The sequence below is a fragment of the Gorilla gorilla genome, chromosome 23, assembly GCF_029281585.2.
Source record: "Gorilla gorilla gorilla isolate KB3781 chromosome 23, NHGRI_mGorGor1-v2.1_pri, whole genome shotgun sequence".
Lineage (NCBI taxonomy): Eukaryota > Metazoa > Chordata > Mammalia > Primates > Hominidae > Gorilla > Gorilla gorilla.
Window position 1 is genome coordinate 23814083 of NC_086018.1, and position 27618 is coordinate 23841700.

General features: G+C 46.5%; 1 protein-coding gene across 4 annotated transcripts in view; it reads left to right on the forward strand.

The window, feature by feature from the left end:
• Window positions 1–27618, forward strand: part of MYO18B (myosin XVIIIB) — a 315850-nt gene that overhangs the window by 52911 nt on the left and 235321 nt on the right. For all 4 annotated transcript variants that reach the window (XM_055374078.1, XM_055374073.2, XM_055374079.2 and 1 more), the window contains exon 12: window positions 2366–2510. In XM_055374078.1, coding sequence (XP_055230053.1) covers window positions 2366–2510 — 145 coding nt within the window. The remainder of the gene's footprint in view (window positions 1–2365; window positions 2511–27618) is intronic.

The window sequence follows — 27618 nt, forward strand, 5'->3', positions numbered from 1 at the left end:
CTTTGAGATCTCATAAATAACAGAATATGTTGGTAAGATGCCTTCCGTCCCTCTGTTTGCTCCAGCTGCAGTTGCTAGGTTGAGCTCCTGGTTGCTAGGGATTTTGTGATCCTGTGGCAGCCCAGAAATATGATGGATCAATGGAACATGCTTTTGCTATTAACTGAAATGTTTCCCAAGCAAATCTCTTAATGTCACTGTATGCTTTGACGTCATCCCAATTGGTTGATGATTCTTGCAAGTTTCCCAGTTAGAGGAAGTGGCTTGAGTGGAGGGGACAAGTATCTTGGACTGGGAATCAGTTCAAGAATCAGAAAAGCCTGCTCCTAGTCTTGTATCTGATACTAATATGCTGTGTGACCTTGAGCAAGTGTTACCCCCTCTCTGGGCACTGGTTGCTGCAAAATTCAAAGACTTGCTGGCTTTAACAGCCTACAGTTCATCACCCAACTTCTCTAAGCAGGCGAAGTGCAAATCAGTTTCTCATTATCGGCTGGTGGATTATTGACAAAAGAATTCCCATTCCCAGCTCACTTCCTTTCCACCCAGCAGGCTTCTGGGCTGAGTCTCCTTGGCCAGATGGTGTGTGCATAGTAGCTTCAGACTAATTTTAATATTCAATCAAACATAATTGGGATCATAAATCTTAAAAAAAATCCTACAATCCATAAACATCTGATCATGTCATTTTCTGTTTCCTTCTGTTAAAATCTTTGGCAGGCTGGGTGCAGTGGCTCACGCCTGTAATCCCAGCACTTTCAGAGGCCATGGTGGGAGGATCGCTTGGGTCCAGGAGTTCACGACTAGCCTGGGCAACATAGCGAGACCCCATCTGTAAAAAAATAATAATAATAAAATAAAATCATCTGGGCATGGCAGTGTGCACCTGTAGTCCCAGCCACTTGGGAAGCTGAGGTGGAAGGATCGTTTGAGCCCAGGAGTTTGAGACTGCAGTGGGCTATAATCACACCACTACACTCCAGTCTGGGCCGTAGAGTGAGACCCTGTCTTAAAAAAAAAAAAAAAAATGAGCAGTTTTCTATTGCTGCACAGGAGACAGAAAACAAGTGCCATTTCCTTTAGTGGGAAAGCTCAGTTGGTGGTGGCTACAAGAAGCAGTGTCCTGAAAGGAATCTGGACTCACTGGCTCGCTGTAGGATCTTGATTGATTAATGATGTCTGTTATGAGCTCAGGAATATAGTGGGGGCACGTATCAGTATTTACCAATCATGACTGGAGTTTAAAGCCCACGCCCTTTAGTATCATGGTTGAGGCCTTCAAGGGTGGCCCATGCCGGCTTCTCCAGCTTTATCTTCTCCCCATCTCTATCTGACCCACCTCCAAAAATAACTGCTTCCAGACGGCACGGTGGCTCACGCCTGTAATCCCAGCACTTTGGGAGGCCGAGGTGGGCAGATCACTTGAGGTCAGAAGTTCAAGACCAGCCTGGCTAACGTGGTGAAACCCTTCTCTACTAAAAATATGAAAATTAGCTGGGTGTGGTGGCGGGTGCCTGTAAGCCCAGCTACTCAGGAGGCTGAGGTGAGAGAATCGCTGGAGCCCGGGGGGGCGGAGGTTGCAGTGAGCTGAGATTGTACCATTGTGCTCCAGCCTGGGCAACAGAGCGAGACTCTGTCTCAAAAATAAACAAAACAAAAATAACTGCTTCCGTCGACCACCTATTGTCTCCCCAAATCCCCTTTGCTCATGTGGTTCCCTTTGCCTGTTGGGACTTTTATTATATTAAATTGGCCAACTCTGCCTATCTGTCTTTCAAACTGCTATCACAATTTGATCTGCTCTATGCTATTCCCTTTGGCTGTCTTGGGTGGGATTAATTACCCCTTCTCCCTCTGATGTCCCATGATTCTCTGCATAGACCTATAGCACAACTTACCCTACAGAGCCTACCTCTAGGCCCTACCTATAGACCCTATATAGCCTATGTATCAACCTGTACCCATAGCCTACCTACCACTTGGCCCTTTTCACACTTAGTAGCTTTTATGTCTCTTTCCAATTCTACCTTGAGAGGGCCTCAAAGTCAAGGTCTGGGCTTTGCTCATCTTTGCATCCCCAGACCAGAGCCCCGCATAGAGCAGAGCTTCCATAAATCTGTAATGCGTGCACACATGAAGGAATAAAAGCCACACTGCATTTCAAAGTCAGAGAAAAATGATTTGGATAACTTTCCCAGTCGCCTGAGTTTGTCTGTCAGTACTCCTCAGCTTAATTGTGGGTAATTTACTGGGGCAATAAAATGACCCCCGCATTCCTCCGAGACGGAGCTCAGCTTCGAGTTGTGAGCTTGTGTTTTCTCCATCGCGATGGCCTTGTTTTCTTCCTCTCTCCCTTTGCCCGCAGCCTGAAGATAAACAGAAGGCGGCAGCTGCCTTTGCCCAGCTCCAGGGTGCCATGGAGATGCTGGGCATCTCAGAGAGCGAGCAGCGGGCCGTTTGGCGGGTCCTGGCAGCCATCTACCACCTGGGCGCGGCGGGGGCCTGCAAAGGTACGTCCTTCCTGCCGGGCTCACCTGGGAGGGCAGCTGTCTCCTTTGGCAGGTGCCTGACAAGGCCCTTCTCTCGGAGAGGTGGGAACAGGGTCAATCTGTCACCTTCTATGTCTCTGGGACTTCTCTTGGGGAGGCTGCTGAAACTAGGCGTCGTGAGGAGGACACAGGGCTGGCGTTTCAAGCAAACCTTCTAGACTAGCTCTGTCCACAAGAACTTTCTGCCATGATGGAGATTACTGCAGTTCAGTGCAGTAACCACTAACCACAGGCCGCTACTGAACACTTATATATAGTAGTGCGACTGAGGAATTGAATTTTTAATTGTATTTAATTCTACTTAATTTAAATTTAAGTAGTCGTAGGTAGCCAGTGGCTACTGTACTGGCAGTACAGTAGAGCAGCTCTAGAATATGCAAGGGAAGGTTGGGTGTCTGCAGTAAAGGTGCTGTGTTTTTTTCTTTTTCTTTTTTAAATTTTCATTGTTTGAGATAGGGTCTTGCATTGTTGTTCAGGGCAGTAGTGGTGCGATCATAGCTCACTGCAGCTTCCACCTCCTTGGCTCAAGCAATCCTCCCGCCTCAGCCTCCTGAGTAGCTGGGACTACAGGTGTGCACCCCCATGCCTGGTTAATATATATTTTTTTATTTTTTTGTAGATAGGGGTCTCACTTTTTGCCCAGGCTGGTCTCAAACTCCTAGGCTCAAGCAGTCTTCCTGCCTTGACCTCCCAAAGTGGTGGGATTACAGGCATGAGCCACTGCGCCCAGCCAAGGTGCTGTGTTTCTAGTTAGACATCCTGGAGATGTTCCCTGCCACATGCCCTGAAACTGATCTTGTATCCTTGTCCCCATCCTTAAGTGTCTGCTTGCGATTTTCCCTATTTTGACCTGGTGTTCCAAGTGGTTCCTGCCATCCCCCTAGTCCTTACCCTCTCCGTATCCAATCATTCACTATGTTCCAGAGATAGTCTCTGTGACATCATTTCTGTCCTAGTTTCTCTATCCTTACTGTTATCACCTTATATGCGGTGTTTACGTTTGTGTGTGTGTGTGTGTGTGTGTGCTTGGATGGGTGCAGTAGCCTCCTTGCTGATACCTGCATTCCTCCTCCTACCCATTCTCATCATGACCATCAGGTTCCTTTCTACAACATAGACCCATACTGTCATTCTCCGCTTAGAATCCTCTGGAGGCTCTCCCTTGCCTCCAAGTCAAATAAAATTCCTTGGCTTGGCATTCAAAGCTCCTCACCTCCTCACCTCAAAAGCTGCTCCCTTTTTTGGCAATATAGAAGGTTCTGGGGAGAGAGTGGGGATGAAGAGCAAGGGTTTCTGCCTTCATGGGGCCTTTGGTGCCTTGTATTATGATTGTGACTTTGTCTAGCTCTTATCAGTGGCTGGTGGCTTCCTTTGGGCCCAGAGCATAGAACTGGAAGTTGCTTATTGAATGAACATGTGTGTGAATTGAGGTCTGTCCTGGGACTGTGCATGGATTCTGGCTGACATTCTGGGCTGTTACCTTGGCGGGGGCAGTAGAATCTTCGAGAAGGTGCTGGTGCATCCTTTCCGTCATCCCCACATTCCCGGGCCCTGTGCCCTATTCCTTTGATTCTCATCCATTTGAGCCACATACATTAACGAACTGTTTTGATTTTGCAAATTTCTAGAAGTCATACTGAGTCAGGAGTAAGTAAGATGGGGATTCAACAGTTGATCCAAGCCAAGGATAGACATGCTGGGCTGGGGCAAATATGAAAATACCAAATGCCACTTGTTTTTCCAAAAATCATCCATGGACATTCACAGTGGCAAAGATATGGAACCAATCTAAGTGCCCATCCACCAATGAGTGGATAAAGAAAATGTGAGATATATATATATACACACAGACCATGGAATACTACTCAGCCATAAAGATGAGATGAAATAATGTCCTTTGCAGCAACTTGGATGGAGCTGGAGGCCATTATTCTAAGTGAAGTAACTTGAGAATGGAAAACCAAATATCATACATTCTCACTTACAAGTGGGAGCTAAGCTATGAGGATGCAAAGGCATAAGAATGATGTAATAGACTTTGGGGACTCAGGTGGGGGAGGTTAAGAGGGGGTGAGGGATAAAACACTACATATTGGGTACAGTGTACACCGCTAGGGGGGTTGGGTGTACTAAAATCTGCTCAATCACCACTAAAGAACTTAACCAAAAACCACCTGTACCCACAAAATGATTGGAAAAAAAATCAGCCGTGGGCCATGCTCAGCGCTTGGCTGTTTGGGCGTCACCACTACTTTGTTCAGGGAACTGTAATGTCTCTCACTCAACGTCCTGGTCACTGAGGCCAACCTGAGTCAGAAGCAGAACCTTAGACAGAGATGTGGGAACATGTTGCATATTTGGGGAAGGACCCCAGAAGGCTGTGGCAGGGAAATGGGAAAATGACACAGGAGAGGGAAGGCAGGTAGTATAAGGTGCATGAAGGAGTGGCTTACCCCTGGGAAACTGAGGCTCAGTCCAGCTGGGGACCCCTGGGAGACTCTGAGGAATATGCCTCCTGGTTGTCCTATCCAAGAGACAAGTTGAGATATTTGTCCAGAGACTAAGGGGGAGCCCCCTGGCTTATTAGTCTGTCACCAGGGAAGTGAAGGAGCTCAATTCTATTCCTGAGTTTCTCCTCCTGGGGCAGAGTGGGGGGTCCCCGACCCCTGATGTGGGCTCAAGGACCTGACCCATCACATCAGTGCATCTGATGATAAGAGAAAGTCACTTTTATAAATATTTTACTAATACTTGATGATGGCAATAATTTCTGCCAGTCCTCCCCCCACCCCACGTTATAAATTATTTTAAGAAGAGCTGCCGTCAGTCTGCCTGGGAGGCCTGCCCGATGATTTACTTACTTATAGATTCTGCTTTGAAAGATTTCATAATAGGTTGCTCTAAAATCAGCTATTAAGAATTTCAAAGTCGTATATAAATGTCTTTGCTTTGTGTCATAACAGATCATTTTGAAATATATTAAGAATCATTTTCATTAATCAGGTTTTTTTTTTCATTAAAATGATACTCCCTTCTCAGTGTGCCTGGCTTCCTAACTAATTCTAAGAGCCCCAATCCTGTTTTTAAAAATCAATAATAGTTCCCTTTGGGGAGAATTTGGGCCTTATAACTGGACACAGGGTTTTTGAACTGTTATAGCAATGACAATCACCACTAATATTGGCTTGGTGTTTGGCAGTTTCAAAAGCACTCATACCTCCATTATGCCCTTTGATTAGATTAGATGTATGTGCTAACTTAATGGGCAAGAGTCAGGAGTCAGCCTGCTGGATTTGAATCCTGGCTCAGCCTCTCTGAGCCTCAGTCTCTTCCTCTGTAAAATGGGGCTAATGATGGTACCCACTTTGTAGGCTTCTCGTGAGAACTGAAGGAGTCAATGGCAAAAACTGTGGTGCACAGGATTTGGCTCCTGGCGGGGTGTTTCATAAGGGTTCATTTTCATCCGTCTCATTTTATAGACAAGCAAACAGAGGCTCAGAGAAGGTATGCCACTGATCTGGTATCACACAGCCAGTACCTTCCAGAGTGGGGTTTGGGCCATTCTCATTTTCCTGGGGCCATTGTGCTGAGTGTTTGTAGACCCGATGATGTCACCACCTCCTTAGAACAGCCTGGGAGGGGTGAGGACTGTTACGATGCCCATTTTATAGGGAAGAAACTGATGTGCAGCAGAGAGTTTCATGCATATTCCTCAGGACATACAGCTAAAGCTAGAGATGGGATTTGGACTTAGGTCTGCCTGAGCTCTGAGCCCTGAGACCAGCCTCTGGGACCACACCTCCTACCTCCCACCTCCCAAGTACCCTGTGTTCCTGCCTATGGCAGGCCTACAATTCACCTCAATTCTGAGACTACCCTGAGTTAGCAGAGTTAACACAGACCCTGCAGGTTAAGGATTCAATCCCACAAGACTGTCTCCACTTCAGATGCCAGCTGCAAGTACCCGACCTCCCATACTTCTAGCCAAGTGGCTTTTATATAGTGAGTTCTCATGACCCCCTTCTCTTGTCTAATAATTCACTAGAATGACTCACAGGATTCAAGAACACACTTTACTTACAACCACTGCTCTATTATAAAGGATACAACTCAGGAACAGGGCAAGGGATGGGGAGAGGGCAGAGACTCCTGTCCTCTCTAGGCATGACAGCCGACAGCCTCCCAGCACTTTGATGTGTTGGAAGCTCTCTGAACCCCATCCTTTAGGGGTTTCCATGGAGGTTTCTCTATGCAGGCATGATTGATAAAATTATTGGCAATTAACTCGATCTCCAGCTCTTCTGTCACATCTTGAAAAGAAATCCTATAGCTGGGCCAGGCACGGTGGCTCACGCCTGTAATCCCAGCGCTTTGGGAGGCTGAGGCGGGCGGATCACAAGGTCAGGAGATCGAGACCATCCTGGCTAACACAGTGAAACCTCATCTCTACTAAAAAAAAAAATACAAAAAATTAGCCGGGCATGGTGGCAGACGCCTGTAGTCCCAGCTACTCAGGAGGCTGAGGCAGGAGAATGGCATGAACCCGGGAGGCAGAGCTTGTGGTGAGCTGAGATTGCGCCACTGCACTCCAGCCTGGGCGACAGAGCAAGACTGTCTCAAAAAAAAAAAAAAACAAACAAAAAAAACCCCTATAGCCTTCAGCTATTGCCCTCTAAACCCCCATCCCTAAGCAATGCTTTCCCGCAGCCATAAACAACCATGAATCTACTTTCTGTCTGTAGATTTCCTTGTTGTGGATGTTTGACATGAATGCAATCATGCAATATGTGCATGTGCATATCTTTGTTGTCTTTTATGACTGGCTGCTTTCTTTTTTCTTTTTTTTTTTTGAGACGGAGTCTTGCTCTGTCGCCCAGGCTGGAGTGCAGTGGCGCGATCTCTGCTCACTGCAAGCTCTGTGTCCCAGGCTCATGCCATTCTCCTGCCTCAGCCTCCCGAGTAGCTGGGACTACAGGCGTGTGCCACCACACCCGGCTATTTTTTTTTTGTATTTTTAGTAGAGACGGGGTTTCACTGTATTAGCCAGGATGGTCTTGATCTCCTGACCTCGTGATCTGCCTGCCTCGGCCTCCCAAAGTGCTGGGATTACAGGTGTGAGCCACCACGCCTGGCCGTGACTAGCTGCTTTCATGTGGTGTTATGTTTGCAAGAGTCGTCTATTTTGTAGCATGGATCAGTATTTTAGTCCTTTTTATTATGGCTGAATTATATTCCATCATATGGATATACCACATTTTGTTTACCCATGGACCAGTTTTTTTTTTCTTTTATTCTTCCTGAGAGCTGGGTCATAGTAACTGCTCAGAAAATTCTAGTAGAATGTATGCCCCAAACTGGCTTGCACAACAGGTAAAATTAGGCCCATTTTGCAAAGGAGAGCCCAGAGGCAGAGCGGTTCTGTGATGGGTGAAGTATGTATGTGTATGCCAAGAAGACTAGACTTTGTAGTCAGCCACCTCCAGCCAAGTTTCAGCTCTGCCTTTTAATGTATGTGTAATCTTGAACAGGTCACTTCCCGTATCTAAGCCTCAGTTTTCTCATCTATAAAATGGGGACAGCTATGATACCTTCTCTATAGGGTGAGGAGTGATGAAACGCAACGATGTTCATAGGAAGCCATTAGTTCAGGGCTTTGTGGTTCTGGAAATGTGTCTGTTTTGTTTGTCCTGCAGATCCCATGGTAGACATAAACCAGTCCTCTGGGTCTGTGTTCCCAGTCCTCTCTTAAACTTCTAGCCAATTACTCTGAACTTGTTGGGGTTTACACTATTTTGACCTCAACTTACGGTAAGAAACATTTTACCTCTTGACCCAGTGAACACACACACACACACACACACACACACACACACATATTTTATAGAGACTAAACCACAGAGGGAATCTTCTGTATTCGTGAGTTTGAAAAAAGAAAAAGAAAAACAAAAAGACGCCAACACTGGCATGTAGCTACAACCATGCCCAGAAACTCACCGTGGTAAATCCACTTTCTCTGCAGCTACAAATCCCATTTTGGGTTTTGTTTCACCTTTATTTTGATTTTTAACCTTATACAGTCTCTTCACCCGGCCACCAGAGTGGCCCTTTTCACACAAAACCCAGCCCACACCATTCCTCTGTCCCCATGCCTGCCCAGGTTGCTCAGAGGCAAGCTAAGGCTGCCACAAAGATCTCCAAGCTTCCACGGAATAGGGGAGCAATGATTCCCAAGCAGTCTCTGTGCTGAGTTACTTGCTAGATCACCGGACCTGAGGAAATATTCAAGATAATGCCTTAAGGTGAGTCTTTGTGGTGCAGTTGTGGCTCAGAGAGGTGGTGTGACGTGCCCAAGGGCACACAGCCGGGAAGTGATGGACCACAAAGCTGCTTGAACCTAAGGCTCTCAGGCTTTGCACAGGGACCAGGACCCTTCTTAGTTACGTCAGCATGGTTGAGGTTTTCTTTTGTGTGTGTGTGTGAGAGAGCACTCATGAAATCTAAGCAATTCTCCTGTGTGTGGAAGGTAGCTTTTGGCACAAGCCAGGTGGGCTCAGGTGGACACCATATAAACTTCTTGGTTGTCCAGGGCAGCTGTACTTTGCTCAGCCTGGATGTCGGGGTGGCCCTGCTCTGTCTGGCAAGGTCTAGGCAGCGAGAAGGCTCCTGAACTTGCATTAGATGTTGCCTGACAGCCTTGGCAGATGGGGCACTGTCAGGACTGTGAGATCGGATATGATGGAAGACCGTGGGCATCACCCAGAGACCCCTAATTGTCTGGTTCACCTAGGATGTCCATGCTGCGCAGAAGGTGTGGTGGGCTTGCCTGCTGAGGAGGGCTCGGCGAAGGGCCCATGGCTGTGATGGGCAAGGAGATGCTCATCTCTCAGCTCCTCTGGTGTCTGGAGGTCAAGTATGGCCTCCCCTTTCCCTCACTCCTCATGTACAGGTCCTGAGCGTGCCCTCCCCGTGCCCAGCTCTCAGTGGGGATGGAACTGGGCAGCCCCATGTTAAGGCACCCTTCCCATGTCAGCCCCACGTTGCGATTTAGCACATGGCATCCCATTCGCTCCTCTAGATAAACTTATCTGCATTCTGCAGATGAGGAAACTGAAGCTCCTCCAGGAGAAACCGCTTGCCCAGGGCACACAATGAGGCTGCACCCGAGCTTGGACTGGAACTCAGGTCTGTCTGGCTCCAAGGCCTCTTCCTTCCACTGCAGCATACAAAAAGGATGGTCAAAGGACAAATGGTCCCTGTTTGGGGACTCTCAGGTTGGACCAGGGCAAGATCGCTGTGGATTTATTCTTGGAGCCTCAGCTGGGAGCCCTAGAGCTCTCTCCAGGGATGCTCGTCTTATGATCACGTCACCCAATTGGACATAATCTCTGTCCTGGAAGCCTGGAATGGCTTCCCAGCTAGTCTCCTGGCTTCCCTTCTTCCCCATCCTTTCTACCCCGATCTGTTCTCATGCCGCAGCCGGCAGGAACTCCCAAGTTCACACGTTTGGTCGGATTACTTCAGTAGAGCTACCGATGACCCTGTATGAGGGCAATTCCAGCTGGTCTGGTCCCTGCCCACCTCTCCAGCCTCAGTTTGCACCCATGATGCTGTGGCTCAGCTGCAGAGGATGTTTCCAGTTTGACTCTCTTGCTATTCCCTGCAAGAGCTGCGGTATGGCAGTCTTGTCCTCTCCCGCTCTCCCTACTTCCCTTTGTCAACCCCTCAGCTCTTGATTTGAAAGTCACTGCCCCCACAAGCCTTCCCTGGCCCTGAGCAAGGTCTGGTTTTCCTGTTCTGTATGCTCCAGGCATTCCCTGGCTACCTTTATTTTTCATGTGGGACGATTGATTATTGGATTAATGTCTGTCTCCCATGCTGGGCTGTAGCTCTGTGAGTACAGAGGTCTTGTCTGATTCTGCTCATCGTTGCATCCCCAGGGCCTAGCACAGGGCCTGGTACATAGTATGTGCTCAATAAGTATTTACTGAGCCATGTGTCTTCTTGGCAACTCTCAAAGGAGGGAGAGGTTGCCCTGGAATGGAGGTGCGATGAGGGATGTGAAGGGGTTGTGCACTTAATCACATTGGCAGGTGAAGGTGAGGGGCCATGCAGGAGGACAGACAGACAAGGGCACTGAACGACAACCACTCTGCTTCTGTGGGCATCCCCTCTTGCCCTGACTCTAGGACACCTCCCATCACAGGACAGGTGGCTCCTGGGCTTAGTCAGTTTATTACAGATTTGTCTTGAGAGGCTGGGCACAGCTGGCCTTTGGATCTTAGAAGCCTGCTCTTGTGGTGGCAATGAGACTGCATCCCTCCCTCTGCCTACATAGTATCCACACTTCCTTTCTGTCTCTCTGGCTTGCCATCACTGATGGGTTCCTGGGGAAGGCAGCGGGAGGGGGCTCTGAGGGCTGGCACCACATGGCAGGCAGAAAACACCAGGTGATTTGACATCGTGGTTGATTTGCTGTTCACCAAGGCTCATGGTTCAAGCCATCACTCCAGGTCCATTAGACAACAATTCATCCAAGCTCACGCTTCTCTCCTTTGACAAAAAGTGGCCTGTGGAACCATTAGCTGGTGCTTGTGTATTTCGAATGGCAGGCAATGGATGCTCTCTGGAGCTAAACTTGGTAAAGAGAGAGTAGGGAGGAGGGGAGAGCTGGCTTCCCAGAATTGGACAGAGAAGCATTTGAGTCCAGGCTCCCTGATCTCCTGGCAGTGTGATTCACCCTGTGTCAGTGACTTTTCATCTCGTTGGGCCTCAGTTTTCTTGTCTGATAATAACTCCACCTACCTTCTACAATCATTGTACAGTCAGATAATAAATGTTTAGTATTTGGCACATACGAGGCATTCAGTAAGCAGTAACTCTCTTTTCTTTGCAAAGCATTTTGGTTGTCATTTCTTTCTGTTGGCATTAAAGCCTGCCTCTGAGATGGGCTTGGTGAGGATTGTTAAACCCATTTGGTGAGTGAAGAACTTGCACCTCTCAGAGGTGTGGCTCCTCACCTAAAGGCATGAAATGAAACTTCTGTGCTAGAGAACAGCAAGTTCAGAACCAGAATCCAATTCTAGACTCTCAGCTCAGTGCTCTTTACACAGCTTAGCAGAAGGCCCGAGAGGCCAAGGGTAGTGTAGGGCAGTGGTTAGAGCACAGTCTAGAGTGGCACAGATCTGGACTCAGACTGAAGTAAGAATTCCAGCACTGGCTGGCTTTGTGGCTGTTCTGTTACACTGCTGCTGAAGGAATCAGCCCCAAAGCCCATGGCTTAAACAGTCACTTTATTATTTCCCAAGGCTTCTGTGTATCTGCACTTTGGAAGGGCTCAACTGGGAGGTTTTGGCTTGGGGTCTCTCATGTGACTGCAGTCGACTGGTGGCTGATGAAGCATAGGAAGGCTGGAGTAGCCCATTTCCCAGGCTTCATGTGGTCTCACGTCTCTCCCTGTGGGCTAGTTGGGCTTCCTTATGGCATGGTGCCTTCAGGACTCCAAGTGCAAGTTTCCAGGAAGCAAGATGGAAGGTATATCACCTTTTCTGAGCTGCAACACTTCTGCCATGATCTGTTGGTAAAAATCATGTCACAATTTCAAGGATGAGCGAAGCCAAATTCCACCCCTAGATGAAGGAGCAGTGAGATTCTAGGGCTTATAGGATGGGAGCTATTGGTGTGGCCATATCTTGCCATAGTGGCCTTGAGCAAGTAACTTAAGCTTTGTGAGGCTCAGAAAACTGAGGCTCAGTTTTCTGAGCCTCACAGGTCTGTTTTGCAGATGAACTGAGATGCTGTTTGCCAAGGGCTTTGGGGTACAGTGCCAGGCCTATAAGTAAGAGTTAGGTTTTAAAAATAATAATGTCGCAAAGTTTCCATAGCCAATGCATCCCGGCTCCCTCCTGAAGTGGAGATGGAATGGCTCCTGAGACTTTTGCTCTCTGTTTTATTACCAGTGCCCCCGACCATTCTCTGAGACCCCCAAAATACATTCTTCCTACAGAAGAGTAAATCAAGGATGAACTTTATGTCCTCTTCGCAGCAAGATACGATTTCTCTGTCTTGGGGCCTCTTTTTTGTATGAGATTAAAATCAGACACAATCCTCTTCCCAGGAATGACCTCTGTTAAAATCCTCTCCAAGTTTTCCCTGTTCTCCACCTCAGCCCCAGGCTGGGGATCACTTTGCATAAATTCTCACTTTTAATTCTCACAGCAACCCTGAGAGGTAGGGAAGGAGTCACCATTTTTGTGGTCCAAGATGCTGAGTCTTAGAATCTTGCAATCTTTGTCAAAGTCAAACAGCAGCATGTGATGGGGCCAAGGTCAGAACTCAGTACCTGTCTGCCTCCAAAGTTCTTGCTCTTCTCCACTACAAGGCCACCCAGCTGGCCAAGCTGGTGGGTACATTCTGGGTGCTAGGATCTCCACCCTCTCTCCTGAGAGCACCTCCTCAGCTCCATCTAATCTCCATCCAGTCATCAATTTGGAAGGTTGTCCGTCTAAGCAGAATCGAGGAGAGCTCAGACTCGGGGCTAAAGGCATGGGCTCTGGAACCAGGCTGACCAATGTTCAACCCTGTTTCTCCTGCATGGTCCAGGTGACTCCTTTGACCTGTGAGACTCAATGTCCTCATCTGTAAAGTGGGGATAATCAGAGTGCCTGCTTCCTAGGGTTCTTGTGAGGCTGACATTATTGAACTTGAGTATTTAAAGCTGTGTCATTGCTATCATTGGCATTATTGTTATTAACAAAAAATCGGTCCAGGGCCCAGGAGAGTTTTCCCCAGCAACTTTTAGAAGAGGCTGACCTGGGCTGTTTTTTTTTTTTTTTTTGTTGTTGTTGTTGTTTTTGAGACAGAGTCTTGCTCTGTCACCCAGGCTGGAGCGCAGTGGTACGATCTTGGCTTACAGCAACCTCCGCCTCCTGGGTTCAAGAAATTCTCTGCCTCAGCCTCCCGAGTAGCTGGGATTACAGGTACCCGCCACCACACCCAGCTAATTTTTGTATTTTTAGTAGAGATGGGGTTTCACCATCTCTTGGCCAGTCTGGTCTTGAACTCCTGACCTCATGATCCACCCACCTCAGCCTCCCAAAGCGCTGGGATTACAGGAGTGAGCCACCAGCCTGGGCTGGTCTTTAACCTTCTCCGATCCCTGTGGTCCTGTAGCTGTAAGAGTTGATGTGCATCTCCCGGAGAATCAGACTATTGGTCAGCCTGCCTCCTGTCCCTCACCACTCGACAGAAATGACAGTAATGTTCGGAACTCGAAATAGTGACAAGGATGAGCAATGCTTGTCTTGATGGGGGCTTTGCTTGGTTTCCTTTTTCTCTGAAGGCCGATGGGTTATTCAATTTATTTGTCTCTCACTAAATTTGCCAGTCTACTTGCTGCTGACCCATTGCTTAATATACGACGCAGTCAGAACCATATATAACCCAGCGAGGGGCCCCATGATGGGGTTATGAAGGGAGGCTGCTATCTAGCTGGCACCTCACTCCCCGCCTGCTACCATCATAAAGTTATCAGTCCTGGAATGGATGGGGCTGTAACTCGGGGAGCCAGGAGGTGCTCATGGGGAGGAGAGACAATATCAATAATGACAAGGGCCCAGTCCCACACAGAACTGGGATACCCCGACACCAGTAGCAAGGACGGTCCATCCAGGGGTAGGAGGAGGTGGCTGGATGCTCTTCAAGCTGTGATAAGACCTGAGTGTAGATGGTCAGTGATAGTAACAGAGGGACTGTTAACATAACACAATGACCATATATTCAAGAGCTTTGGGAAGTGTTTTACCAGTCTTATTTTAAAGCAATTGTATGAGGAATGCGTCAATGTTGTCTGTCTATAAAAAATGGAAATAGTCCAGAAGAATAGAAATTAAAAAAAAAAAAAAAAGGTCTTTCCTCACACCCCAGTGCCAAATCCCATTGCTATCAAAGGTGACCACTGTGAACAGTTTGGGGTATACCCTTCCTTCAGGCTTTTTTTTTTTTTTTTTTTTTTTTTTTTTTTTGGAGACGGAGTCTTGCTCTGTTGCCCAGGCTGGAATGCAGTGGCACCATCTCGGCTCACTGCAAGCTCCGCCTCCCGGGTTCATGCCATTCTACTGCCTCAGCCTCCCAAGTAGCTGGGACTACAGGCGCCCACCACCACGCCCAGATGATATTCTTGTATTTTTAGTAGAGATGAGGTTTCACTGTGTTAGCCAGGATGGTCTCGAGCTCCTGACCTCGTGATCCGCCTGCCTCAGCCTCCCAAAGTGCTGGGATTATAGGTGTGAGCCACTGTGCCTGTCCTCCTTCAGGCTTTTTTTTTTTTTTAATAGGCTATAATTTTTTTTTTTTTTTTTGAGATGGTGTCTCTCTGTGTCACCCAGGGTGGAGTGCAGTGACGTGATTTTGGCTTACTGCGACCTCTGCCTCCCAGTTTCAAGCGATTCTCCTACCTCAGCCTCCTGAGTAGCTGGGATTACAGGTGTGCACAACCATCCCAGCTAATTTTTATTTATTTATTTGTAGAAACAGGGTTTTACTATGTTGCTCAGGTTGGTCTCAAATTCCTGGCCTCAAGCGATCATCCTGCCTCAGTCTCCCAAAGTGCTGGGATTACAGGTGTGACCCACCGTGCTTGGCCGACTTTAATTCTGAAAGCATTTTAGATTTACAGAACAATTGAACAGAAAGTACAAAATTCCTACATAGCCCTTCTCGCTGTCCCCACAGCTCTCCCTGTTACTGATATCTTGTGATGAACCAATACTGATACTCTATTAGCAGCAAAGGTCCATCTATCCTCTTTCTGTTGTGTTCTTTGACGGATTTTGACAATTATATAATGTCATATATCTGTTGTTATAGTATCATGCAGGATAATTTCACTACCCTAAACTGGCTAGTTTTGTTTTTTTCTTAAACTTTTTTTTTTATTTTGTGAGACTGAGTCTCACTGTGTTGCCCAGGCTGGAGTGCAGTGGTGTGATCTCAGCTCACTGCAACCTCTGCCTCCCGGGTTCAAGGGATTCTCCTGCCTCAGCCTCCCGAGTGGCTGGGATTACAGGTGGCCGCCACCGTGCCTGGCTATTTTTTTTGTAGTTTTAGTAGAGATGTGGTTTCACAATGTTGGTCAGGTTGGTCTTGAACTCCTGATCTCAGGTAATCCTCCCACTTCGGTCTCCCAAAATGTTGGGATTACAGGCGTGAGCCACCGCGCCAGGCTTTTTTCTTAAACTTTTGATTTGAAGTAATTATGCAATCCCAGGAAATTGTAAAAATCACACATAACATTCCATGAAACCTCTCCCAGCAGCCCCTAGTGAGGGCATCATGCATAGCCGCGGTACATATCGAAACCAGGACATTGACAGCGGTGCATTACTGTAATCCAAGCAGCTGTATCTTCAGGCCTCAAAACTGAGCATTTAACTACATCTATGCATTTAACACATCTATGTGGATTAAGTGGTTGGTTATTGCTTTTTATGCCAGTGGGTTCACACCACCTTTGTTCTATGCCCTTTGCTTTTTTCACATGTCATATCTTGCCTTGGGCCTCTTTCCATATTGCTTCATAGTGATATTCCTGATTCTCTTCGTCACCTGCAGGGGACTGTCCAGAATGAATGGGCCTCTGTGTATATGACAGTTCTGTTCATGAGCATTCAGGTTGTTTCTTGCCTTTTTGGTATTATAAATAACAGCACACTGAACATCCTTGTGTACAGACAGTTGTGCGCATTTTGGAGGCATGGTTTCCTGGCAGGGGAACTATTAGGTCAAGGGTGTGTCCAATGTTCAACATTTCAATGAACCCACCCAATTCACCTCCCTGGATGTTAACACGGGCAGGTTGACTCATTTAGCCCTCACAACTCTATGGGGTAAATACTATGAGGTTATCATTTCCATCTGTAGGTGGGGAAGCTGAGGCTCAGAGAGGTGCAGCCACTAATTCAGGGTCACACAGTCCCAAGTGGCACAAAGCTGGACTCTCTGTCTGCCATGCACTATGTCACTGGGGGTCCGAGGAAGGCTTGGCATTTTTAAAGGGACTTGCTCTTTCCGCTTTAAGGATGCTACCTCTGTCCTCTCCTCCAAGACAGGCCTGGCCTGTCTTTGCATCTCTGGGCTCACATCTATTTCCTTAGGTGAAGAATGCGGGGCTCAGAAGAGCCCGACCAGGTCCCCATCTGGTGGCTTCTCACTGCAGCTCATAACTCTGCTTGGCTCTCCTCCAATTCTGAGAGGCTTCTCCCTTCCTTCTCCACCTCCATCCCAGCTGCTTCCACCCCTTAATGAGGTGAGCTTCACCCTGTAACAAGGTGCTCCAAGCCCAGAGTACATTTACTTCCGCTACATTTTTCCTGAGGGTGCTGATTAGAGTTGGTGTCTGGGACCCAGCTGGCTGGGACAGCTTTGTTCAATTCTTCAAGCTCTGAATTAAAGGGTGTGAAGAGTGGTGGAGTCAGGAGAAGCGGGAGAGCTGCAGGGCTGGGCCTGGGTGGCTTCTCTGTGCAGAGGGCCTTGGACAAGCAAGTTCAGCCTCCCATGGCCTCAACTTGCCAGGGTTCTGCCAGTTCCCATAGAGATCTCTCTGCATGGTTGAAAGAGCCAAGGATTCACTTGCCCACTTGGCCCTAAGAGCATCCCTGATGGGTGGAGAGTCCAAGGGCTGGAAAGGGACTTGGACTGCAGTCAGCCTAAGCCCCTCTTTGAACAGGGCAGGGACCAAGGCTCAGAGAAGGGAAGAGACTTTCTTAGGGTCACCCAACGAGGCTACAGGGGACTCGAATCATGGTCACCTGACTCCTGAGCCAGTGTTCTGTTGATCTTGTTTGACTCTGTCCCTCCTTCTCTCCTTTCTCCTCTTTCTCTTCCTTCTCTCCTTTCCTCCCACCTCTCTTCATCCTTCTCTTCCCTCCTCCTTTCCTTCTTTCTCATCTCCTTCTCTCTTTTCTCTTCCCTTCCTTCTCTTTTCTCTCCCCTCCCCTCTTCCCTCTTCTATTCTCCTCTTTCCTCCACTTTTCCCTTCCCTCCTCCTCCTTCTTCTTCCTCCTTCTCATCCTCCTCTTCTTCCTTTTTTTTTTTTTTTTGAGACGGAATTTCGCTCTTGTTGCCCAGGCTGGAGTGCAATGGTGCAGTCTCAGCTCACCGCAACCTCCACCTCCTGGGTTCAAGCGATTCTCCTGCCTCAGCCTCCCAAGTAGCTGGGATTACAGGCGTGAGCCACCGCATCCTGTCCCTCTCCCTTCTTTTCTTCTCTTCTGTGCCTATTGGATGATAAGCCCTCACCTTCCAAGATGAAATTTCAATGGAATTAAGAAAGATAAACCCAAGCTATCTTGGATGGTGGATGATGCTGGGGGCAAGAATTCTGGGCAGGAGACAACCAAAGTTGAGAGTGGTCAGCTCCACTCAAGGGTTTCTAGAGGCAGAGGCCCTTGAACTGAATCTTGAAAACAGAATAAATTAAGGGGGTGCTCTAGGCAGAGGAACCTGAATGGCAAAGACACAGTGGCTTTATTCAGCATGGAGCAGGTTCAGGGTCCTCCTTCTCAATGCAAGGCCTAGGGCCTCTGTCTTCCTGTTCATAAAGCATCTGCCTAAGGGCCCCTGCACTGGTGCTATGAACCTAAGGGCTCTAATGGAGACAGGATTGCCATGTGGCCTAGCATCCTGGAGATTTCATTGATCCGTCCTTGGACCCAGCACCCTCGAGGCCTGTCACCTCCTCTGCCCCATCCTGCCCAAATGCCTTCCCACGGCTGCAGGCCCTGCATCCTCCTCCCTGCCCCAGCTGGTGACTTGGCTCTCAACCTGACAGCTACTGCAACCAGGTCTATTCTGGGCTGCAGGCAGGGATTTATTCTGCATTTGCTGAGCATGTAGAATTTATTCATAAAGCTGGAATGCTGCTTGGGATGTAAACAATTAAATATTTTTTAAAAATACATGCTCAGAAGTGGCAATGCTGGAAGACGGAGCTCACTGGTAGTCCCACACCTTGGGAAGGTGGAGTGAGGAGATTAGGACACCTGCGGGACCCCGATTTCAGACTGGTTGAGCCACTCACTTGTTGGGTGGCTCTGTGAAAGTTCCTACCCTTCTTTTGGGTCTCTGTCTCTCCTAAATAATAACAGTAGCTCACATTTAATCAGTGCTTGCCATGCTCCCAGGCACCGTTCTTTTTTTTTTTTTTTTTTTTTTTTGAGACAGAGTTTCACTCTTGTTGCCCAGGCTGAAGTGTAATGGCACGATCTCGGCCCTCTGCAACCTCTGCCTCCCAGGTACAGGTGATTCTCCTGTCTCAGCCTCCCAGGTAGCTTGGATCCAGACACTATTCTAAGAGCTTTGGCTACTTCAACAATCTCATGGAATAGATGCTATTATCTTATTTTACAGATGAAGAAACTGAGGCTCAGAGGGGAGAAATAACTTGCCAAATGGGGTGGACTAGGTGCTCTCCAGGGTCCCTTTTTCCTTGATTACCAGATACCCTATTCACCCCTCTTTGGAAGGGAGATAGTGATGGCTCAGTGAGAACTCCAATATGTATGAGTTCTGGACTCATCATTCAGAGACAAAGCATAACAATACTAGCAATAACAATGACAGTGGCGATGATGATGGAATGAATTGTTAATATTTACTAAGAATTCATCTTCTGCCAGACATGATTTAAGTGCTTTGCATGGATTATTCCATTTAATCCTCATAACTCTGTGGTAGATTATACCCATTTTATGGATGAGTAAGTGAAGGCTCAGAGAAGTAAAGTAAGTTACCTAACTAAGGTCATGGACATAGGGAGGGGAAGAGCCCAATCTGGGACCAAGAGGTTCTGTCTTTAAATCCCACACCCTTATTCTTTACATCACTGAATTGCAGGGTTCATACCAATAAATGGAATTCATAATCATGCCTTTTTGTATGGTTGCTGCATTGATGAGATTACGTGCTTAGCACAGGCTCAGACGCATGGTGAGTACTCAGAAAATGCCAGCTACTCTTGGGCTAACCTTGGACCCAGGAAATAGCTTGAAAGGGGACAGTTTGATAGATTGAATGGCCCCTGCTCAGCCTGCCTTGGCGAGGGGCATGTGAATGTGGAAAGAGCATTAGAGGGGACCATCTAGATCTGGGCTTGGTCCTGGGCTCTACCTTGCTAGCTGAGTGACCTCAGGCAAGTCATGCATAGACTTGCAGCTGGTCCATTCTTTGAGCCTTTGCCCCTGCAGGTGCCCCATGTGACATCTTCCAGCCAAGATCTCCCTGACAACTCTGCTCCTCAGGTTGGGTCACCTGCTCTGGGACACACTCCTAGGTAGCTTGACACATTCAATGTCTTATTTCATTCTTAACCAGACGGGAGAGGAGCTACCCCATTTTACAGATAAGGTAACTGAGGCTCAGAGAGCTGATATCTCCTACTTGAGATCTTGCAGCCAGGTTGAAATTATCTTTGGACAACCAGCTTCCAGTTCTTTCCACAATTCCCACCACCTCAAAGATGCCTCCTCATCCATCTTTCTCCTCCAGCTTCTTGATCAAATTAGTTTGAGAGACACCCCACCCCACCACAGGCTCCCTTCCTCTTGTAAATTCCGCATACACGTTGGCATATTCAAGGTTCTGACAAGTCCTGCAAGAAGGAAACCTGTTTTGCTGAGTTTAGTTTGATGTTGCTCCAACTGATTTGTCCATAAAGCCTTCTTTCCCCCCAAACACCTGCTTATAGTCCCCAGAACACTGGGAATGGTTTGTGTGCTGTGTTCTCAGTTGTTAAGGTTCGGGCAATGATTCATGTTGGATTATGCATAACTCAGCATCAATTTATAGATGGCACATCGGCCAGGCCTTTGGTCAACTTTCTCCAAACCCAGTCAGGTGGAACAATATGTCCAGGTTTGTGGGGCTGCATGGCACCTGAGGGCAGCAGGACCTGGAAGGAGCCCTAAGAAACAGGAATGGATTTGAAGTTCTAGCCTCTAAGAATGAGAAGATTACATATTCCATGTTCTCAAAAATAGAACTTTTCTGGATGTCCCTGGGCAGAAAGCCACAGCTGCCTGAATTGGATTTTCTCCCGGGGTTTCTCTTTCTGACCCATTTGTCATTTTTAAGGGAGGAAATCTCTGAGTGGGATCATAATAGAGTTGACATTTACTGAGCAGGTTCCGTGTTATGCGTCCTGCCTGTATAATGTCATTCATTCTTCTTTTATTTATTATTATACTTTAAGTTCTAGGGTACATGTGCACAATGTGCAGGTTTGTTACATAGGTATATATGTTCCACGTTGGTTTGCTGCACCCATCAACTTGTCATTTACATTAGGTATTTCTCCTACTGCTATCCCTCCCCCAGCCCCCCACCCCCAGACAGGCCCCATTGTGTGGTGTTCCCCGCCCTGTGTCAATGTGTTCTCATTGTTCATCTCCCACCTATGAGTGAGAACATGTGGTGTTTGGTTTTCTGTCCTTGTGATAGTTTGCTTAGAATGATATAACCTCATTCGTTCTTCACAAGCACTCCATGGAGTAAATTCTGTTAGTCATTCCCATTTTACAGAGGAGGAGACTGAGGCTCAAAGTGTTGACATGACTTCGCCAACATCACGCGGCTGTAAGCAGTAGAGGTGGGATTTGAACTCAGGCAGTCTGTCTCCAGAACATTGCCTTTTCCTGTAGCAGCTACAGCCTTTTAGACTTATCTCTTCTCTACAGGCAGCCTCCTTCCTCACAGGCCTCCGAATTGTAAACCTCTGTGTGAGGAAAAGTGAACCAGATGCAGCAAGATTATAAATAAGTCACATAATGTTGAGTAATTCAGCAACAGCACAGCTACTGTTGGAAGGAGAAATAACTTGGTTATTAATAAATGCAGGAGGCCACAGTAATTGATAGCAATTGAACTCATAGTGGGTGGGGAAAAACAGCTATGTTATTTCTCTCTCTCTCTCTCACTTTGTATTGACATAAAGGGAAAAACCTGCCTTTGCAGGTGGATTTGAGCAACTCAGAAACTGCAGTTTCATTACTTTCCCTTGCTCCTTTTCCTCCCTTCCTCCCTTTTTTTTCTTTTGTTCTTTCGCTCTTTCTCTCTTTCTTTCTTCTTTCTCTTTCTTTTTCTTCTCTTTTTGTCTCTCTGTCTCTTTCTCTCTCTTTCTTTCCCTCCTTCTTTTCTTTTTCCTCTCTTTCTGCCTCCTTCCCTCCGTCCCTCCCTCTCTCTCTCCCTCTCCCTCCCTCCCTCTCTCTCTCTCCCCCCCTTCTTCTCCCTTCCTTCCTTCCTCCCTCCCTCCCTCCCTCTTTTCTTTCCCTTTCCTTTCCCTTTCTCTTTCCCCTTCCCTTTCCTCTTCCTTTCCCCTTCCCTTTCCTCTTTCTTCTTTTTCTCTCATTTCTCTTTTGTTTGTTCTCTCAATTCAAATCCCAGCCTGCCTCTTACCAAAGGAGTGACCTGACAAATGGCTCAGGTGAGGCAGTTTGCCTGGGGTCACCTGGTTAGGTAACCACTCTTTCAGCTAAATCACTCTTTCCAAAACCACTGTCTCATGGATCATTAGATCCACAAGAGATTCTGTAAATGCATTCTGAGGCCAACTAAGTCTGAACAGAATTTCCCCTTCTTACAGATTCATAAGATATACTTTAAAGGCTCTGAGAAGTCCTGCAGTTAAGAAACTTATTTAACCAAGCATTGACCAAATTGATATGATACATTATTCATTTTTTTCCCAGTGATACTGATGACCATTCCATAGAACAACCGCTACAAGGTGCACCTTTGGGGAACTCTGATCCCCACCTGTGTGGCCGGCCGCTCTGCCCTGCTTCACACCCATTCTCCAGGAGGGCAGTGAGGAAGGGAAATGGGGTAGGAAGGCAGGAACTGTGGGCCCATCTGCCATGGGGACCTGTTTCTCCCTAGCAACCCGAAAAATGGCTGACAACCAAAAGCACAGACCAGAAATGATCTCTGCACTTAGCTTTGGGATTTCCTTGTCTCCTAATCTCCTTGCCTCCTGGTGGGTGGAGAGAAAAGTACCTGGATAGAGTGTGTGATCCCCTCTGGAGTGGGCTGGGGGCAGGGGAAAATCTACTTCCCCCAATGGGGAGTTCCCTTTGAGGAATAATTTCTGTCCTTTCTCTCTATTTCTCTCTCTCTTTGCCTCTCCCTCTTTGTGTCTCTCTGCCTCTCTCACTTTGGTTTATCTTGTATCCCATCTTCCCTTGCTGTGGCTTTGCAAAGAGCTGATGGTCTACATGGATGGTTCCTTGAGCATGGAGCCTGAGATCAGCCACAGCAGGGCAGAAATCACATCTTGTACCTCTTTGCACAAGAATCTTGACTTTACTGGGTCTGTTCTGCGTTTGTGCACTGTTGCAGAGGGTTTTGGTGAGATGAGGCATGGAAAGCCTTTAGCTCAGTTCCTGGCACATAGGCTATGCTCAACACTTGATGGCTTGAGAAGAAGTGACCTCAGCTGACTTAGAAGCTCTGGGGTGTGACCCACATCCCAAGTGCACCAATCCATTATCCATTCCACATGGCCTCTTTAAAAAGCAGTGAATAGACAAGAACCTGCAGGGGAAGTCTCTGCAGCCAGCAGGACAGGATAATCCCTTCTGGGCTGAAGGGTACCCTCCTTGGTTTTGCAGGTGGAGAAGGGAATTGAAATTTTTTGAGCACCTTTTCTGGGCCAGGCACTCTGCTGGGTATCTCACATGTAACCATCTCATCTCCTTCTTGCAACCCTATGAAGAAGTGTTGGGGCTTTTAAGATTCCATTTCACAGACAAACTGAGTCTCAAAAAGGCCGTGTTACCTGGCTTTGTGCGACAAACTGGGAATAGCAGAAACAGGAATTGGACCCAGATCCGGTTTGGGCCAACACCCATGTTATTGCCCAGTTCCTTTTCTCCCTGCCTCAGGTGCCAACTCAGGGTTCTTGACCTCCCCTGGGAAGAGACTTTGGTCACCACCCATGTCCAAGCAAAGACAGAAGAATCCATGGGATTGGATTTTGTGCACTGGCCAGCCTTCGGGGAGCTGATAGTAGAAGATGCTTTTCCTGGCAAAGCTCCCTGTGTGCCCACCTGGATTGCACCAGCAGCATGCATCTCAGCTGCACCTGCAAATATCCCCCCTAGGTCAGGCAGGATTTAGAGAGTCCAGCCAGCATCCATTAACCACTCTTCTTTTCAGAAATATCAATTGCCAATTTCCTTTATGACTTCTTCCAGCTCATTGAGGCCAGAAAGGTCACTACAATTGCAAGTGTTTAGAGAGCAGGCGTGGAGTAGAGCAAGAGGGGACAGGACCTCACCTACCTAGAAAGACATCTCCTATTTAGTTCGCTCTCAATCCCCAGCACAGGAAGAAGAAAGTCTCATTCAGTGCAATAGGCTTTAATGCCTCTCTCTAATATTTGCTAATCTCCCTTCTTAACAAAGAGAGAGCAGATTTCAGGCCCACAGGTAACAGTATTTAATTAGAATCTAATGACATTATTGTGCTTATGTAATATTTGTTTCTACTTTCTATTTGTGGCAGGTGATAATGAATTCTCATTTAACATAGTGTGGTAATATTTCTGTTTACAGTGTATTTAAGTGAAGATGAAAAGTGAGTCCATTTAAAAGTAGAGTCACAAAGATATGGCAAAAAAGATGATATTTGAAGGACTAATTTTGGTGAAAATGTAGTTCTTCCACTTAGTATCAGCCTGTTTTCTGGTGACTTCTCTCAGTTAGATTTTTAATCTATAAAATGGGATTAATAATAGAGCTTTTTAGGACTCTTGTGAAGATTTAATAATAATAATAATAATAAATAACTACAACTAATAAGTACTGAGCTTTTTCCATGTGTCATTCCTGGAACAATAACCCAGGCTTTTCAACTGTAAAAGTCATGAGCTGAACAAAGACGCAATGTTGAATAAAATCAGGTAAGTGAATTAGAACTGTTATCATCACCATCACCGTCATCATCACCACCGCATCATCATCATCACCATCAGCACCGTCATATTGCCACCACTATCACCATCATCATCACTACCATCACCATCACCACCACCATCATATCACCACCACCATCACCACCACCACCACCATCACCATCACTATCATTATCATCACCATCATCATCATCATCACACCATCACCACCATCATCGCCATCACTATCATCATCATCATTGTCATCACCATCATCATCACACCATCATCATCACCACCATCACCATCATCATCACCATCGCCATCACCACCATCATCATCACCATCATCACCATCACTATCATCACCATCACCACCATCATCACCATCATCGCCATCACCACCATCATCGCTATCACCACCATCGCCATCACCACCACCATCATCACCATCACCATCATCACCATCACTGTCATCATCATCACCATCATAATCATCATCACACCATCATCACCACCATCACCATCACCATCATCATCACCATCATCACCATCACCACCACCATCATCACCCCATCATCATCACAACCACCACCATCATCATCATACCCTCATCATCACCGTCATCACCACCATCACCATCACCACCACCATCATCACCCCATCATCATCACAACCACCATCATCATCATCATACCCTCATCATCACCATCATCACCACCATCACCATCACCATCACCATCACCACCATCACCATCATCATCACATCATCACACCATCATCACCACCATCACCATCATCACCATCATCATCACACCACCATCACCACCACCACCACCACCACCACCACCACCATCATCACCATCACCATCATCACCATCACCCCATCATCACCATCATCACCATCACCATCATCACCATCACCTCATCATCACCATCATCATCATCACCATCATCATCATCACTATCATCATCATCACCATCACCCCATCATCACCATCATCATCATCACCATCACCCCATCATCACCATCATCATCACCACCATCACCATCATCACCATCACCATCATCACCATCATCATCATCATCACCATCACCACCACCATCGTCACCACCATCACCATCATCATCATCATCACACCATCATCATCACCATCATCATCATCACTACCATCACCATCATCATCACCATCATCATCATCATCTCCATCATTTTTGAAAGTGACAGGATTTTAAAAAATTAGCCATGTTACCTGAGTCTCAGTTTCATCATCTATAAAATGAGCATAGTCTATAAAATGAGGATAATACAGTGATGCTCTTATGACCAGTGCAGAGTAATTGGCACATAGGAGGATGTCAGTAAGCAATATCTATTTGTAATGCCCTTAGTGATTGGGGCCAGACCTCCTCCTTGGGTAGGGTCAAAGTCCTAGATAAAGTCCTTTTCCAAATTTCTAATTTTGCCACAAGCCAGATTGGTTCTTCAGGCTGTCTACTTGAAAAATTGGGCCCTCACAATCTCTTTCTGATTGATTGAAAAATCCCTGTTGGTGGCTGTGATGCTTATTTCAAAGAAGGAAACACATTTATAGGAAAATAAGAGATGAAAGAGAGAACTTTTTTTAGTTTTATTTTTTAAGTTGACATATAATAAGTGTACATATTTATGGGGTACATAGTGGTGTTTCTAAACATGTATAGTTATCAGGGTAATTAGTGTATCCATCATCTTGAACAATTATCATTTCTTTGTGTTAGGAACATTCAATATACTCCTTCTAGCTATTTGAAACTATATAATATATTACAGTTAACTACAGTCATCCTACAATGCTATAGAACACTAGAACGTATTTCTCCTATCTAGCTGTGATTTTGTGTCCTTTAACAACTCTCTCCCTATCCGCCCACTTACCTCCCCACAAACCCTTCCCAGCCTCTAGTATCCTCTATTCTACCTTCTACTTTTATGAAATCTTTTTTTTTAGCTTCCACATATGAATAAGAACATGTGATATTTGTCTTTCTGTGCCTGGCTTATTTCACTTAACGTCCTCCAGTTCCACCCATGTTGCCATGAATGACAAGACTTCATGCTTTTTTATGTCTGAATAGTATTCCATTGTGTATATATACCACATTTTCTTTACCCGTTTGTCTGTTTTGGACACCTAGGTTGATTCCCTCTCCTGGCTGCGGTGAATCATGCTACAGTAAACATGGGGTACAGATGTCTCTTTGATGCACTGATTTCCTTGGGATAAATGCCCAGTAGTGGGATTGCTGGATCATACGGTAGTTCTATCTATAGTTTTTTGAGGAAAGTTCATACTGCTCTCCATAGTTGCTGCACTAGTTTACATTCCCACCAACAATGTCTAAGAGTTCCTTTTTTTTTTTTGTATCCTTGCCAGCACTTTTGTTTTTTGTCACCCCATCCTACTGGAGTGAGATGACACTTCATTGTGGTTTTGATTTGCATTTCCCTGATGATTAGAGATGTTGAACATTTTTTCATGTATTTGTTAGTGAAAATGTTTTAAGGATGGCACTATTATTTGTTTTAAGAAGTCATTTATTGTCCGGGAGTGGGGGCTCACGCCTGTAATCCCAGCACTTTGGGAGGCCGAGGTGGGCAGATCATGAGGTCGGGAGATGGAGACCATCCTGGCTAACACAGTGAGACCCTGTCTCTACTAAAAATACAAAAAATTAGCTGGGCGTGGTGCTGGGTGCCTGTAGTTCCAGCTACATGGGAGGCTGAGGCAGGAGAATGGTGTGAACCCGGGAGGCGGAGCTTGCAGTGAGCTGAGATTGTGCCTCTGCACTCCAGCCTGGGTGACAGAGCGAGACTCCATCTCAAAAACAAAACAGAACAAAACAAAAAAAAAAAAAAAAAGGAAGTCATTTATTTTTCTATGGATTAAAAAAGTAGTGCTCAACCATGGTAGAAAATTTGGAAAATAAAAAATCTCTTTACCTAGCTGTGATGGTTAATATTTAGCCATATTTCCCTTTTATTACTTTTTACAGCAGTTTAGAACGATTCACACAGTTGATATCACACTATGATATCATTTTCTAATCTGCTTTTCACTTAGCATTCAGATGTAAGCATTGTCC